Source organism: Callionymus lyra, chromosome 15 (genome assembly GCF_982586985.1).
Source record: "Callionymus lyra chromosome 15, fCalLyr1.hap1.1, whole genome shotgun sequence".
NCBI classification, from domain to species: Eukaryota; Metazoa; Chordata; class Actinopteri; order Syngnathiformes; family Callionymidae; genus Callionymus; species Callionymus lyra.
The window spans coordinates 22,373,364-22,391,443 of record NC_141832.1 but is presented as its reverse complement, the minus strand read 5'-3'; the positions used below and the strand labels follow the sequence as shown (position 1 = coordinate 22,391,443).

At 37.2% G+C, this 18,080-nt stretch overlaps 2 protein-coding genes across 2 annotated transcripts; both read left to right on the top strand.

Moving 5' to 3' along the window:
* Positions 1-2,590: 2,590 nt before the first annotated feature.
* Positions 2,591-9,783, top strand: LOC148065375 (melanoregulin). The gene is made up of 6 exons (XM_087809434.1): positions 2,591-2,693; positions 5,123-5,300; positions 6,706-6,868; positions 7,069-7,159; positions 7,221-7,384; positions 9,224-9,783. The coding sequence occupies exons 2-6, from the start codon at positions 5,218-5,220 to the stop codon at positions 9,407-9,409; spliced, it is 687 nt and encodes a 228-aa protein (XP_087665560.1). The 5' UTR covers positions 2,591-2,693; positions 5,123-5,217; the 3' UTR covers positions 9,410-9,783.
* A 5,866-nt stretch (positions 9,784-15,649) lies between these two features.
* Positions 15,650-16,621, top strand: tcap (titin-cap (telethonin)). Its single transcript, XM_087809331.1, has 2 exons — positions 15,650-15,834; positions 15,893-16,621. The coding sequence occupies exons 1-2, from the start codon at positions 15,686-15,688 to the stop codon at positions 16,272-16,274; spliced, it is 531 nt and encodes a 176-aa protein (XP_087665457.1). The 5' UTR covers positions 15,650-15,685; the 3' UTR covers positions 16,275-16,621.
* The last annotated feature ends 1,459 nt before the right edge of the window (positions 16,622-18,080 follow it).

The following is an 18,080-nucleotide window of genomic DNA, read 5'->3' as shown; positions in this document are numbered from 1 at the left end:
TCCAAAGCTAAGGACTAATATTAGTTGTATTAGATGTAACTATAATAGGCTCTTGCTCTATTCATGTTTACACATTATAATGGTGTCGTGATTATTGTGTTATTTTGTTACTAATAAGGATCTACAAATAACTTGTTAAATAGATTTTTATTTCTTGTGATTTTTTGTTCTTCTCTTTATTCATTTTCATAAAATAAAGATTTTCCATCACACTTTTAAATGGAATTTATATTATATATTACTTATTTTATGGCATAATGTGTTTGATATACTTTATTTTTAATTTAAATCCTTTAAGAATCCTTAAATTAAATGCATATTCAAATTGAATAAGATAAAATCAGATTAACACTAAAGATCGTTTAAGAATATCCTTCTTTTTTTTTTTTGTTGTTTCTTTTGTTTCTTTTTGCTTGACGGCCCCCTTATAACAGTAATTGATTTGATGTGGCCCCTGAGGAAATTGATTCGTCCCTCTGCTTTAAAGTAATAATGCAATGTAAGTAATTTATTTGAAATGAGAATAATAAGTAGTAAATAATGTGTTACCATTTTGAAGTAAAAAAAAATGACTGTTGATTTATGCAAAAACATATACATATTCATTCATTTTCTTTACCACTTTATCCCTTATAGTGGGTCACGGAGGGGGGGGGGGGTTAATTACCAATATAATCTTGATGTCACGTGACTTATTCTTTCGTCACTGGAGTCGCAGATGAATGTGTTTGTTCATAAGAGGTGTGACTTCAGCAGCAGCAGCAACACTCATGACCGCATCATCTCCAAGTTTATATAAGGCCACAGAAGGCGTTTCTTTTTTTTAAATAGAAACAAAATAATCCATGTGCAGCTGCTCCTTTTTAAGTGTTTGTGGATCGTTGTAGATTTGTTCAATGTTTCTTCTCTACTGGTCTAAGAGCCGCTGAAGGAAACTCACTGTCATCATGGATGAAATCTCACTCGCAGTCTCACTGATCCAACAAAAAAAATGGGAAATAAAAATGTTTTTTTTCGGATATTTTAGACAAAAATGCTGAGTAACAAGATCCAAGAGGAACAGTGAGTCTCTTGTCCTGGTTGTGTAACCACAAGCTAACGTGTTAACTAGTTATTGACACTGGACCGACGACAGTGACACGACATGACTTTAATCCGTTTATCAAAATCTCACTTCATAATTAAAATTATATTTTATAAGGAGTTGGGATCGTTTGATGCTCATATAAGTTTATTATTATATGTCTAAAAGGTTCAATATTCAACAATTATTTACAAATAAAGTTATTAACGTATTTCCACTAATCGCTCACAATACGCAACACACACACACAAAGACACACACACACAATTTTGACCCAAAGTTATGACGACAATATGTAACTCGGACAAAGTGTGTTAGTATGTTTTTTTTTAATTGCAAAAATTCATTTTTATTGAAGATTTTGGACCCATATTGCGTTCATTCTTTTTGACACGGGTCAAACTCTCGCACACCAAGTCATTTTAAAATTAATATTTACTATCACAAAAACATCCGACCGAGGATGAGAAAATAAAAGAGACTTTTTTAAACGTACACAAAAGCATTTGGTCTTGATATTTGGTGGAAACCATCAAGATCATTAACGGCGTGTGAAACTGCGTCGAAGATATAACAGCGAACTAACAGCGAGCTGCCTTCAGCATTCACAGACATGTAAGAAGTTCTTAGTTGTTTTTCTTTCACTTGTACGAGTAAAAACAAGTGACTTTAAACCACGTCTGATTTCTATTCTTAGTTTAAGGTAAAGCGTTAAATCAGATTACTAACCTGAGAAAAGTTGTTTAAACGATGTGTAAATAATTTCCTTTTCTTAACAAATAATACACATTGAGTGACAAGGAAATACACTCCTCTCTGTTCTAGCGAATCCCTTTTTTCTTCTTTTGAAATATGTAATACAGTTTGAAAAGGAAACGATTCGCATCACATGTCAAACTCAAGACGCAGGAGCTAATGAGTCATTTCATGGAGCCGGCATGATCCGAATCCCGTTTGTGACGCACAAGCATCTGTACGTTGAGTTGTGCTCCGAGGAGGGAAAACCCTCGCATTGTGTCCGAGTCGATGGTGAGGAAGGAATTAAACCGACTCGTATGAATGTCTTGGACTCTGTTTAAACACACGGAAATTATGATTTAAATCAAACACAACATCTGTACAAGAGTTCTCGTGACTTTTATACTATGGATATTTTTTAACAACTTTACTGTCAGTTTCTACACAAGATTAAACACTTTTGTGAGTTTGATATGTGAGTATTTATCTCCATCAGTCCCGCTTGATTTGAAATGACCTGAAGAAGTTGTAAGAAGGACGTTGGTCACACACACCGGGTGTGTAATCGGGCGGACAACTGGGAAAAAATAGGAGTGTTGTCCCCGGGGCCGAACACGCTGCTGAGGAGGGGAGCCGCTCACATGATGCTGCTGTGACTGTCTTCTGAGGCTGCGTGTGTGTGTGTGTGTGTGTGTGTGTGTGTGTGTGTGTGTGTGTGTGTGTGTGTGTGTGTGTGTGTATGTGTGTGTGTTAGTGTGTGTGTGTGTCTCATCCAGGGGCCACAGACTCTCTGCTGTCATTGTCCTGCATGTGATGCTGAAGAGAGGCAGCTCTGCCGAGCCTCCGAGTGGACACCAGAACCATGAATTAAGTGAGTTTTTCCTCTTTTATTCATTCAACTAACTTTAACTAGAGGCTTCAACTATTCTTTCATTATAGTTCAACTCAATTATTACCAGTATTGACAGGTATTTATACTCGTCGTAATTGTTATTCATCAGCTAATAAAGAGGGAGCCTATCCCAGCTACATAGGGTGAGAGGCAGGGGACGCCCTTGACAATCCGAATCAATAGTAAGGAACCTTCGGGTTTTTTTTCAACGGATAAACTACATTATATTTCAACACACTCCAAAAAACACACCCTGTATTTCACCTGAATTACTAAAATAAATCTGAGCACAAGCTATTATTTGTTACTTAAGTGGACTCGTTTATGAAACCACTCTGACCAGAGATAAACACCCAATTTATGCACGTCGAGCTTGTATAACCACGATGTGTCTTGTGGATAAACAACAACAAATGATGAATTAAAAGTGTCGAGTCAGTATTATAAAAGTATTATAAAAGTAGTCTGTTGATTAGAAAAGCTAAATGTTGTAAAACACAAACGCTGTTGAACATAATCCATATTTTAACACAACTGTGTCTGATTTTATTGATCATTAATGAACGATTAAAAAGAACAAAACCAGGCTTTGATTCATCGCAGCCTCACTTATATTTGACGATGGGTATAAATCATCACATTCACTAACAAGAGTTATTTTTATAAACTGTTATTATTGCTGAGTCAGCAAAACTGATAAAAATGTTTTTTTCTGAAGCGTTAAAGCAGCATTTCTTTCTTTAAACTACCTAAAAACAAAACTTCAAAGCTATTTTTAATCTTGAAATGTGCTTTTCTGTTTAATTGTGTGAAGGTTTAATAAAGAAAATATTATGGTTTATTTACCACAAGTTAAATAGTAGGGCATTATACAAGCTAACGGGTCGTAAAATACAGCAGCACTGTTGTTACATGTTAATGACCCTGAAAAACAAATGAAGAAAGTCTATTTATGTATAAGTGGAGGACACAAGAGAAGAAAGGATGTCCTGTATTTATTTATACAGTCTGATAACTTGTTGTTGTTGTTCTACTAGTTTGTGGTGAATAAGGAAAACTAGAAACCCAGAAAAAAAAATAATAATAAATGGAGTTAAAAACAGGAAGTGACTTGACAAAATGAAACAATTCTGATTATTTTGCTGATTAGTTTGTTGTGTCGTTTTTTTATTTAGCTATTGTATTTTTCTTTTCTCCAGCAGAGGGCGCTAAATGTGGAAAAGTTTCGTTTTTTATTTTGGGGATAAGACATTTTAATTAAAACTATAACACATGAGTACTTTATTAAATATTTATTGACAATATTATTTAAGAGTAATTTCAAAAGGAAAAGATCCTTAAAAATCCTTCGACCAAGGAGAATAAAAAGTTAAATTTAAAACATTTAAAATAAAACTTTTTGAAACATTTGTACAAAACCACTATTTAATTCTCTCTTTGACCCGATCATTGTGGCATAAACACAGTCACAGGGCCACACGGCGCCTCTTGGCAACACAAGTATTATTTGTTTTTTGAAACCCGTCCACTTTTGATAATAAGTTCATTTACAGTTCACTTTCATAAGTTCTCTTCTTCTGCATTTCATCACAACTTGTTGGAGTCAAAGCTGAACTATTAGTGGTAAATAAGCATAAAAATTAACGACAATAAAAACGTTGTTTTTATTTTATTTTATGATTTTTACCAACATCCGTGGAGAATCTAGCTTCTTAAAACGTGTCTTGTGTGACCTATTATTATAACTCGTGACTGGAAAACTAATGAACATTGTGTCCTGTGAATAAGTGTATTGCACTACAATCCACTTGAATACAATACATATATTCATCCATATTAATTCATTAATTGTATTTATTTATCTTTTAAAATCATTCTACAGAGTATTTACTTTTCTATTGATTTAAGGAAAAATTTGTCCGGAACAGTCAATTCAAAGGGTCAGTTTTGAAACACTACATGGTTCAACTCGCTGCTGTATCGTTTAAACATCTTTTAACATTTATTGAGTTATTTTTTTTCAATATATTTTATAAGAAAAAAGAACTCAGAGTTGTGATGCTGAATACTGTAGTTGAAGACCAATGTGTAGCCAACGTTACTACATCATCTACAAAATGTACAAGCGACTATAAATGAATACTTAAAGCATTTGATGTTTAAGTATAGTTATTTAAACCAACTCAAGTACTTGTATTTAAGGATTTAAATTATTATGTTCACTAGAATTAAACCTTGAAAATGTTTATCCATTATATGTACGCAAAGCATGTTGTAGTCAGTCGTCATGAATGGTTTCCACATTATCACACACATGTTATCACATGTTTGTTTCCAAGCACACTAATCTTCACATCATATGCATTGAGACCTTTGACCTTTTACCATTATACATTTTGTTTCTACAGCACACTTGGGACAGTTGCTTACTGAATCCTCAGAAACCAGGAGAACTAAGGAAATTCTTAAATTCACTCTGTGAGGACCAAGTCTTCCGTACCAGATGGGTGCTGCTTTAAGACGGCTCTGCTGCTGCTGCTGCGCCGACGATGATGACGAGGAAGACGAGAAGCAGCCTCTGATTCCGTAAGACGACATTTGAAATTCTGGAAAACATAAAGGAAATGGTCATAAATTTGTATTGAGATTTTTGAAAGACGCATTAGAAGCATTCGGGAAGATGGACATGCTAGAAGCTTCTCTGACACTCCATAACAATTCTTGTCCCTCTGTGTTCAGGTTCTGAACCTGAGAGTTATGGAAGATAAATTCTAAATAGAGCAAGACATTTGGGGAACCATTTGTCAAAAGGGCCAGTAAGTTTGTGCCAAACTGTAAGGGCCAAATTCACAAGTATCTCCGACCTAAAATGTGTGAACTGTAACCTGTGAAAAAATAATTATTTAACAAATTAATTGTTTAAAATGATCAAGTAAAACACATAGGTTATAGTATGTATAGTTTATAGACCTTGTTACCTTATAAAGAAATGGAATCGTATATCCAGACCTTAAATAAGAATCTTGAAGCAGTCTGCTACTAAGACACGCTAGAGTAAAACTATACAAACTAGTGTCTCAGACGACACATGTGTACCATTGTATATTTTGCATTGCATTCATTGCATCACCTTGTGTACTGATCTACCTTAAATATCTATCTTCAATGGTAATGGTTCTGGTATTTTATCTGTCGAGGTGATTTGTGCTCCAGAGGTTTAACCGCTGGCTGTTATGATAGTGATCGATAGTGACCAAAAAAAATCTAAATCACAGGCGTCCTATGATTGGTCCACCACAGCTTCCCTTGCTACCTTAAAACGTTTAGCATTAGATGAGCATATCAAGGACCAATGAAGAACCCTAATCAAGCCAGAAGTGTCCCACTGGATGTCAAGAGATCATACTTGAATTTCCAGAATGTAATTTATTGATTAAGATTCTTACAAGCAAGATCATTCTTCAACACGGTGATACAGGTCAGATACAGGTCAACAATGTATCTGGTACTAGGCTACCTCTGGACTCACTCGTTCTTTCATAGAGAACCAATTCAGCTAAATTCCCAAAGTCACAAGAGAGAGACCGGAAGCCCAGATACTGATACAAACCCTTACGCTAACTCTAAACCTAACTTTAACCCCAGACCTATCCATAACCATAACCATAACCATAACCCTAGCCCTAGCCCTAGCCCTAGCCCTAGCCCTAGCCCTAGCCATAACTCCAACCGTAACCCTAAATCAACCTTAGCCCTAGCCCTTACCACAAACATAACCCTAAATCAACCCCAAACCCGACTCTAACCCTAGCCCTAACCCCAACCCTAGCCCTGAACCAAAACATAACCCTAACCCCAACCCAACCCCAACCCTAACCCTAACCCTAAACCTAATCCTGAAACAACTCAGAGATAGGTATGAGTTCAAGCGAGACATAACCAAGACTTGCAAGTGTCTGTAGAATCACGACCTTCTTGATGTACTACTTAGTCAGGACCCGTTGGAGTACTTCAATCGTGAAGTCCAGAAGCGGCGCGATGAGGAGACGAACCTGTGGAGTGAGCCAGGAGACCCGAGTCACTCTGAGAGGGAAGATGACCGAACCCTCCACTCCCTGCTGCAGGCCCGGAACAAGACTCGGATGGGTTCCACGGTAAGACTTTTTCCTTTGAGTTGCATCAGGCAAATGAATGCATGGATTGAGAAATGTTTGAGGTTAAAACCAAACCAAAACTTCTGGACTCAAGAACATCCGGTGTAATTTCAAGTCAAAGGTGTTTGCTACAAGAACATGACGATGCCATCTTCAAAGATGATAATCTAGAAAAAGTCATCCTTGCCGTTTTTGTCCAGGGGTATCGGCGGCTGAGCGTGGACATCGAGGCCATGAGAGACACTCGGAGAGAAGTCCGAGACAAGTGGAAATCCGTCCTGGAAAATCTTGGTGGGTCCTTCAATGTGAGGCTGTCACGAGACACCATTAACCGCAAGTCTTTGTCCTGCAGGTTTCATGGCTGAGGCCGACTCGCTGCTCAACGTGTCCGCGGGCACCTCACAAGATCGCATGCGGAACGCTCCGGCGGCACGGGACCTCCTTCACACCCTCCACTCTGAGACCTCCATCTTCTGCAGCAGAGAACCACCGCCCGAGAGATATCTCTTCATCATCGTGAGTCCCAAAGATTTGACCCATAATCCGACCTCAGACCTTCCATTCATTCAGTCTTCAAAGTCCAGTCGGCTTGTGTTACTCAACAATGATGTGCTAAACATTATGACGCGATCACTTGTCTAGCCTCGTCACCTCATGATGCCAGTTCAGGGTCTGAAGGAAGATAGGTCATGTGTACCAAAGCTAGCTTACTTGTCCAAATGATTAAATTATCTGTAGGCATCTGTTCATTCATTAGGTTTGCTCACATTCCTCTCATGTGACTCTGATTCATGATGAATCACATGTTTGCGCTATCGTCATAAACCACAAGGATTTATAGTCTCTTGCTACTACGACTTCTAATGCTATTATGACGACTACTACTGATACTAAGATTACTACGACTACGACTTCTACTGCATCTACATCTACTACTAATGCTACTACAACTTCTAATGCTACTACAACAACTGCTAATGCTACTACGACTTCTAATGAATTGCTGGGATCTGTTTTTCCTTAATCTTACTTCAACTGTATAGTGTCTTGAGATAACTTTGTTATAAGACACTTTAAATCAAATTGAATTGAATTGAATTAATGCTACTACTACTTCTACTGCTACTACAACTACTACAACTTCTACTACGTTTACTAATACTGCTACTACGCTTACTAATACTGCTACTACAACCTCAAATGCGATTACTACTTCTACTACTACTACGACTTCTACTGCTACTACAACTATTACTACTATTGCTACGACTACGGCCATGACGACGGGTACGGCTGCATCTGAGACTACAACTACAATTACTAAAACTTTGACTACTAAAACTATTTCTACGACTATGACTACAACTATAAAGACTACTACAACTAAGACTACTTCAACTATAAAGACTACTAGCACTAAGACTACTTCAACTATAAAGACTACTAGCACTAAGACTACTTCTGTTTACATGTCTATTACCACTAATACTAACTACTAACTACTAACTACTAACTTCTAACTTAATATGAATTATATGTGCTACCCCTACCATGACTATGATCACTACTTCCACAAGTAATATAATCACTGGCTCGATAACTAATACACAGTTTTCCATAATCTATACCAGGTTTTGGGCATTTGACCCTCAAATAATTGATTTCGTATATTATTAGATGGTGGAATATGATCTTAATATTTTTTGTAATATTCCAAAGACTATGAAACAAGATCAAATACAGTATGTCAAATGTCTAATTCAAAATAAAGGACCATTTCTACATCCTCGGTTTCACCTCAACCAGGGCTGCATTATTACACAGAGGCTACACTCTGCTCTATACTTTTACCACCCATTTTACTACCTTCACCAAAACTATGAGTAAAGTTGTACCAAATTGGCTGCCACCGATGGTCTTAAGTAATGAAAGATGCAACTGCACGACTGCTTGTGTGTCTTCTGGAGGTGATTTTACTTTCTTCTAAACTATAACTGTAAATATCACTATAAATAAATGCTGCTGCATCAACCACAATGATATATTAATACAAAGAAACCTATATTCCTTTTTAAAAATATCAAAAGTGTTAATCAAAAGTACTGAAAAATGTTGTTTTGGAAAAAGCAATTTGAACCTTTATTTATTACATTTTCTAACATCAATTTGTATTTATTAATGCAATTCTATTGATGTTTTTCTTGAGCGAGCTTGTCCCAGCTACACAGGGTGGAGACATCTCTAGTCCTCACACTAACTTAACAAATCCAAGGCGCTTTGAGCATGTTGGCCTGAATGAGTCTTATAGATATTCTGTTTGTTTTTTTGCTTCACTCACTCTCCGTCTGTCCACAGGATCGCCTGATTTACTTGGACATCGCCGACGACTTCCTGGCCAAGGCGAGACGCTTCTACCCTCCCAACGACGACTCCGAGGAGGAGACGACGGGCCTCTCCATCAACCTGCCACTGCTGCTGGCCCGGATGAACGGCGCCGCCGAGGAGGAAGATGACGAGGAGGACCTGAGTGACAGGTCCTAAGATCCACTGGCTGCAGTAGTTATTGACAAAGACAGGGGGCAGTAGTCACCAAGTCTGGAGACGGTGGCGACACGGAACAATCCAGCAATTGCACATTTCTCTTACTTTCCCTTGTGTTAAACCAGGGTTTATTGAAAGATCATGTTACTGACATTCTTGTTTGGTGTCCCTTTTCCCAGATGATATCTCTGCGGAAGAAGCTATAAATATGTTGTCCCGTGATGATCAGCACGCAGACACATGATCATGAACAACACTGTGAATGTGCCCTATTGATACACCAAATCGTCATTGTTGTGTGTGAAAGAAATTGTGCAGACGTGTGTGCGAATGTGTTGAGGGCGGCGTGAGCTTCCTCTCCGACGTCCTCGTTGAGGCCGTGAAAGATGTATCGACTCGGTTAATGTTACAGTTGGAGATGAAATAAAGTTGCAGCCTGACACTCACTCCGCATCACATGCTCATCGGACTCCGGGGATGTACACAAAGTAGCCGTGTGACCGTGCAACAGTGGGAAACATGGCTCCGCACGTGGCCCTCGCTGTGATCTCCAGGCCAGGTTTGGCACAGTGGAGCCTCCTCTGTGTCTGAATGTCCCACCAGGACCCACAGGAGTTGAAAGATGGCTGATACGATCATCTTTCTTGTCATCAGCTGCTGCTTGTTTTGCTTGTTATGTAAGTGTAACAGTAGTGAGAGCACATGTCCGTGGACAGCAATCCACCTGCTGGTTCATTATCGCTGTTCAAACTGAGAAAAACAAGTTTATAAAATCTAAAAAGTTTTCCGAACATCATCGTGAAGGTTAATCAAAATCTCACTCCTGATGCATCTTTGACTTCTTGCTCTCGTCTCGTCTGCGCTGACAGATAGTTCAAGAGCTGCCTTCCAACAGCTGTGAATGTGCCGTTGCACAACTCTTCGTAAGTGCACTGGGTTTGTTAAAGGGCAGCTTAAGTGAAACTCCAACTTTTCTGACTTGTTTAAAATGTGAAAGTCTTCCTCTCCAAGATGCAGTAAGTCTTTCATTGTGACGATGTATTCAAGCCGTCTGAAATCTCAGCGAACAAGAGGTTACAAGAGTGTAGTCCATTATGACGTAATAATGGCTTCACTCCTCCAGCCAGCTGTAATCACTCCCCGCTTTGTTTATACAACAAGTCCTTTGGAGGTGGAGACTTCTGGAATTGATGACGCGTGATGACTAACCTCGATGCTTGACCTGTCACAACAGAGTGGGCGTGGTTATGATAAACAAAATGTAATCTTGGGGGGAAATAAAAGTGTTATATATTTATATTTAAATTTAAAGAGAGTTTTTAACAAACAGACACATACTGATGAGTACAATAGAGGTCAAAGATATATTTAAGAGACACTTAAATCAACACATTAGTTGCTCTTTAAAGAAGCTGTGATCAGTTGAGTTACCAAAAGTTGCCAAACTAGGCCCGAGTAACCTTTGTGTTTAAAAAAACAACAACTAAGGAAAGAAAGATACAATGTATGACGGTGTAAAAACATGGGGGGAACACAGATCTGCAGGGGCAGGGAGGTCAAAAAAACTTTTAGGTGTTGTGGTCACAGGCCAAATCAAATGTTGATTTAGCAAACTGTCTAACTATAAATATGAGCCTGAGAGTGATGCTGCATTTCTTTTCTTGGAGGTTTATTTTTGTCTTATCATAATCAGAAAGACAAACCCTTACTGCTCTTTCTGTTTTGCCCCCTCCCCTAAATATTTTTTATCAGATTCCTTTGAGATCAGTTTAACTCTTATTTGTACTGATGGTCTGATGAAGTTTCATGAAGCAGTGTCATGTTGTTTAGAGGTCAGTAGGTGGCGCCATCAGTTTAAAAATGATGTGATGTTTCATTAGAACAGTTGTTCAAAACAAAGGAAAATAGTGCAGAGACCGCCATCTAGTGGACTCTGAATATAATGACACTGTTTCATGAAGCTTCATCTTTACATCACTACTTATTTGTGGTTCATTTAAAATGTTTTACATTAATCCCTTTGCTTATCTGGCATCTTTATAGGTCCCAAAATCATTTAATCATGAGTCTAATTTGAGCCAACCATTCAGATGGCAAAATAAAATGACATGGAGGCCCTATCTTGTCTTATATTATCCCCCCACTGCATGAAAGGAGAACATATTGATTTCTGTTCAACAGCACATTTGTAAAACAGTCACACATTTGTTTAATACCCCTACATCTTTCCGATTAAAAAGATAAATCCATAGATTTTATTCAACACACTCGGCAACTGTCCCAAACTCTTTTTGATTTCTAGCTGCACTTAGCTCAAAGTAGCCCATATAAACATTAGGAATGCTGTAGGAAAGTTAACAATGGCATTAAAGTTCACCATAAACTCAAGTTGAAAATCCATCATTTTTTATAGTCTTTTTATGGACTCTTTCAAGACTTAAAAAATGAGATAAAAACAGGTGTAAAAATGTAATCTGATACAAAACTGTTGGATGTCATTGTTAATATAATTTTGTTATGGAAATAAACCATTTCTTTATGAAAATCCATAAACAAGGCTTGAGATTCCTGAGTCCAGTCCGTCTGTCACTTTTACTCACCACTGTCTCACTGCCCTCATATATGTACTGCACTATATGTACTGCACTACCCTCATATACTTCTTAGAAATGGTCAATGCAGAACAGAACAGAATGCCTGTACAAAACATTAAAAAACTTCTAAAACTTTGCTGCTTATGTTATGTGTGAATGATGTTGAAAAATCCTTGACCATCTATATTAAGTCAAATTCTGTGAATGTGTTTCTTCATCAACATCCAGTTTCACATCTGGTGATGACATCGTCCTATAAACCCCTTCAAATTAAGCCAAATACCGTCTTGAACACAACAGTTTCTCCAGTCAAGTCAAATCCAACAGGTCAGTTCGCCCGGCAAAGAAGGCCCCTTCACTGAGTGAACCAAAGGGCAATTTCTAGTTAAAACATCATAAGAAAGTTCATTTTGAAAACAAACTTAAAAACATTGAAGAATCTGATGGTTTACTAAGGCTGTACATCTTAACCCAGTATTTATTTTTTATTTTTTTAGTCACAGTTTTATATTAAAACCCTTTGTGATCGTGACTGTTACCATGGTGATGCAATATGGGAAACACAGTGTAATAATACCAATATAATTCTGGTCCTGTGACTTCAGTGCCTCATCCTTTCTTCTCACTTTAATATTAAGGGATTATCCAGAAATCAGACTTTATAAAGAAGTTATAAAGAAGGATAAAGAATATAAAGAATGACTTCTCAAAAGTAAAAACTATTTATATCTTCAGCGGTTCCACGAAAGTTATCACCTGAATTCAGCAGAGTTTGTAAGCAGTTAAAATGTAAAAGTTGTGATGGAACTTACATTTTCATTAAATCTTTACAATACGTTTTACGATGTTTTTGATAAATTAAAACAATGTTGGTTTCATTCTGCAGCTGCTGCATGTGCTGCGAATACAATCATTTAATGTTTTCAAAGTGATTTTATTATTCCCTTGGGGAAATTACTTGTTTTATTGTATTATTTATCTTTTTTCTGTTTATATGATGATGATGAAATAGTATTGCTTTTGTTTGGGAAACCCATTTTCCTAATATGTTCTTGAAGAAAACATTTTTTTAATGAAAAATTAGATTTTTTTAATGTCAAGTACAAACATAAAAGGACAGAAAGAAACAGGAGGACTTTCCAACGCACTTTCACTGGTATTTATACAATTATTTTATATAAAATAACTTTCTTTAATATTTTTTTTTGTAATAGATGATACTACTAGATATATTTCTGTCAATATAATAAAGTTTTATAAGCTAAAATTTAAACTTAACTCTGGTTCGATGTCAGATAATGTCTCGCACTCAAGCCCAGGCCAAAAAGTTATGTGATATTGTCTTCAAATATTAACTTAGTCAGTGGTGAAGTCCAGTAAATAACCTGACAACTTCTTACCAGACTGATTAAACCTGATACGGTTTCAGTACAATCTGCGCATAGCGAAATACTGAGTCACTGAAACGGTATTTCACGGTTGCCTCAGTCTCGTAACATGTACTTGAGCGTGACCTCATGGTCGTCGTCTCCTCTGCCATACTTTACATTTGTCACCATGAAAGAAAGACGAGAAATTGAAATTTGACACCATTTACAGAGGAAAAAGAATGTTCAGGAGAAGCTGAAAAAACTGAATTTCTACCAAATACATCTTTCATCTGTCACTGCTGAGGACGATATTGATGATAGTTGAAGGGATAAAATGAACTTAATGGTATCTTTAGTTGTGTGTTTTTGCTGTGTTTGACATTTAATACTGGATTATAGCAGAGCCTGATGTGGATGAATGAGTCACAGAGGAACTGGTGGTAACATCACACCAGCAGACAACTGTGAAAAGTGCGTGTGTGTGTGTGTGTGTGTGTGTGTGTGAGAGAGAGAGAGTGTATAGCGTGCGTCGGTCTCTTGGATCTTCAAGACATCAATCTGCCTTCATGCACAGTGAGATATCCCTACAACTCATATGTTGACATTTTAAGGCTAAACTGTGGATGTAAGGTCAAGTAAATATACATGTTCAGCCCCAATGTAGCAGTGGCTTGATGGACAATATATTAAAATGCTGCTAAAAGTAAAGTTAAGGCAATATTATTCTCAAACTGGTGGTGGTTAAATCCAAATGAAATCTGTGTGACTAACATAGAAAGAAAACATTGATTGCCTAAAGTTACTGTGTTTGTTGATGCAATGTTGAACCTTTTATCAAGAAAATATAAAAAATTGGTCTTAAACATTATTGTCTCTTATATTTATATGACAGGTGTTTTTTTTAGACTTATTCAGGCATGTTTTTGGCTGAAAACTATTATTCCGATGAAGCAACCCTCCTTGGAAGGAAAAGCTTCAGTGTCTCTGTTTGAGACCTTAAAACAAAGTCTCTACCAGTTAACATTGAAACACAAAAGCTTCTTTTTTTTTTATCATAAAATTTGACCTTCAACAACAAATTGAAATACCTAAATATATACACACAATTAGGGTTAGACTGGAGATATGTTCTATGGAGCGATTATTGACTCAAAAGTTGTTTACAAATGTGTGTAAAAAAAAAAAGGTGTATATTTACCGGTATTTAAAAATTCGTAATTCAATTGACAAATAGGTCACTTGATTTATTAATACATAACTCAATTTATAAATTCATAACCCGGTTTACAAATGTTTTATTAGTGGTAGAAAATGAATGAATAATTTCAATTAAATATACACAAATCTTAAACCACAGACTTAGATATAAACAGTAAAATCTACATCAAGTGATCAGAGCTCAGAGTGATATCGGTAAGTTGATCTGTATTTGGTGTTTTGACATTTTGAGTATGTTGAACCGTCTCACGAGGATTCTTTCTCATTGCAGAAATGTACTTTTCAATAGGTCAAAGGTCAAAGTGAGTAAGTGAGTGTTTAAGTGTTTTTGAGACTGTTTGTGTGATTCCTGACTTGTCTGTTTGTCTGTTTTAACCATATTTATATGTTAACCAAGTTACGCTTTTCTCAATCTAGTTACGCTTTTGTAAAATGATGTATCTCATTTAAAATTCGATTTATTCATATGTGAATAGAGTACCAGCATTAGGCATTTCTAAATCAAGTTACAAATCTACTGTAGTAAATCAAGTTACACATTGTTCCAAACAAGTTACACATTTGCAGCTCTCAGTAAAGATACTCTTATATTTGGAAAACCGTTTAGGGATTTGTGACAGTTTTCACTCAATAATAGCCCCGTATTTTCGACTCGAGAGTTAAAATAATTTAGCAAATAAAGGAAGTTTGTTTGATAGTGTTCTGATGAAGGATGAATGAGCCCATAAATAAAAGTATTAATTATGAGGCTCATCATTTTTGTGAGTTTGATCCAACATATTTTTGTTAAATGTTTTTGAATGCGTATAATCTCACCTAAAGCATATCCTGACAGATTCAACTCTGCTGAAGTGGAACATTTCCCAGGATCTGGGATGTTCGGTCCAATTCATCATCTCGTCTCTGAGTCTGACTTCCAGCTCGCAGGAATGATACACAGTGTGCAAGCGGGTGTCAGATGTCGCGCGGAGTCATTGTGTGGTGAAAACATGGGTCAGAAATAGCAACAGAACATCTATAAGAGCCAGAACCGCCTCCGAATAGACAGTACCGAGAGAGCCCCCTCGCTTATCTGAACGCCCCGACAAAACAAGATGCCGTTCTGCACTGTTGTGGAGAAGAGCAACGGTCTGCTGGTGGGAGCCCAGCTGGGCTGCAGCGTCAGGGAGGAGAACAAGGCTCAAAAGGAGAGCTACACGGCCGACTGGACCAGCATCCGAGTCAAGTCCAGACCCGAAGACAGGTGAGGGATTTAACGTGTAAACCTCTTGTGACTCCAACTGACTTCACGTGAATCCCAGGCAGGCGTTGAAGGCGAACGATGACTCGAGGAGGGAGACTCTCTCCCGCCAGTGGTGGTGTCGCTCTCTGGTCCAGAACTGCCCGTCCGGGGTCTTCAGGGTGGGGACTTTGGAGAGGGGGGTGAGGGAGCACCAGCTGCTGCCCAAGAGGAACACCCTCCCGCTGCCCATCTTCACGCCCGTGGAGCTGGGCGTCAGGCTGGGCCGGGGCGAGCCTCACAGCGAGGAGGACCTGAAGGCTCAGGACGGGATCTGCCACACCAAGAGGACGGTGGACGAGATCACCAGAGACCTTCCTCCGCTCAAGCCCACTCTCATGGAGTTTGCCAAAGATCCCAAATTGCTGGGTCGCTCCATGTCACTGGAGGCCCAGAGAGGCTGAGAAGGAGGTCGCTTTTTTTTTCTTTTTCGACGTTCATCCGTTTACGGTCTAGCTCTGTAGCGCCACCTGGGCTGAGTAGTGAGATCAATCTTTGGGTGTTGATGTTTCCTCTCGTGTCAGCTGCAGGAGAAAGATCGTTTTGTTTTAAAGCCAGAGTGACAAAGATCTGACAGTGGAGAGAAAGAAAGAAGAAAGTAGAACTCTGAGTGGAGCTGTGAAGAAGGGAGTGTGAGAAAAGAGAGATACAAACGTTCCTGCCGATGGTGTTAAAATGTAAATGTTTGATTATGTTCATTATGTTCTTAGAGTTTTATTTTTCATAATAAAAACAGACCTTTTGTTCACCACTTCTTGTATATTCTTTATTTATGCTTGTTTTGGTTTATTTCTAATGATTCATATTAATTAATCGTATTAATATTTAACTATTGTAAACAGTACATAAACATATAAATAAAAGTAATTTTACAACATAGCACAGTTTACATCTTAAAGTAGTGATGGTCTGATGAAGCTTCATAATACAGTGTTAAGTTGTTAAGAGATCAGTAGGTGGCGCCATAAATTTAAAAATGATGTGATGTTACATTAAAACAGTTGTTCAAAACAAAGAAAAATTCAGAGACCGCCATCTAGTGGACTCTGAAAATAATGACACTGCTTCATGAAGCTTCATCACTAATTTAAGGTTTAAACTGAAGCTTTTTTTTGTTCAATATTTTTAAATGCTACTTTAATACAACTTGACTCCTGCTCCTACTGTGTGTTCAATACCAGTAATATTGTCACTTTTATAATCACAAGACACACAAAATAACTTCACAGTTATCTTATACAGAAGCTTCAAATAACACCTTCATCGTTGTTGCCATTATTGAAAATTAACTTTTAAAAATATATTGAATTTTTGGTTCAAAGGTTAATAAATAATTCTTACATCTTGATTGATTTGAATGTTTTTCAAAACTCTTTAAGAACTGTAAAATAAAATACACAATTAAAAATGAGAAGAACAAGAATGTGCTATAAACAACACAAATTGAATTACTGTAATTAACTTTTAGATTACTATTATGATCACAAAATATAAAGCTGATAAACATATAGTTAATTGTCTGATGAATTTATATGGACAATTTCGTGATTTGTTAATTTTTGAGTGAAATTTTTTTTTTTTTATTGTAAGGAAGTAAATAGTAATCAGTGGAACTTATATTAAAGGCTACATTGAAAGTAGTCTGCTTGGTTCTGTTTTTCAATTGATTTTTTTGTGTGTCATCTTATTTACATTCTTTTATTCTGTACTGACCACAAACAAATCCTATGTTGTGTTTACATTAGTGATGGTCTGATGAAGCTTCATGAAGCAGTGTCATTATTTTCAGAGTCCACTAGATGGCGGTCTCTGCATTTTTCTTTGTTTTGAAAAACTGTTCTAATTAAACATCATTTTTAAACTGATGGCTCCACCTACTGACCTCTACACAACATGACACTGCTTCATGAAGCTTCATCAGACCATCACTAGTTTCACTGGCAATGAGATATTTTGATATCATCAACAAGGATTAAAGTTAAATCAACAGCTTTATTCTAATAATAACAAGTGAAGTCTTGAACACTTTAAAGTTGCTTCAACTTCCAGCAGAGACAGAAAAAGTCCCCTGCATGATTCCATCCTATTTAATAACATTAGTTGACCTATTTATACACTTGTGTATTCAACACACACGTGTTGCTCTGCTTGACAGCCGAGTCAATATTATTATCACCGTGGAGACGATGAGCAAACACTCATATCTGCAG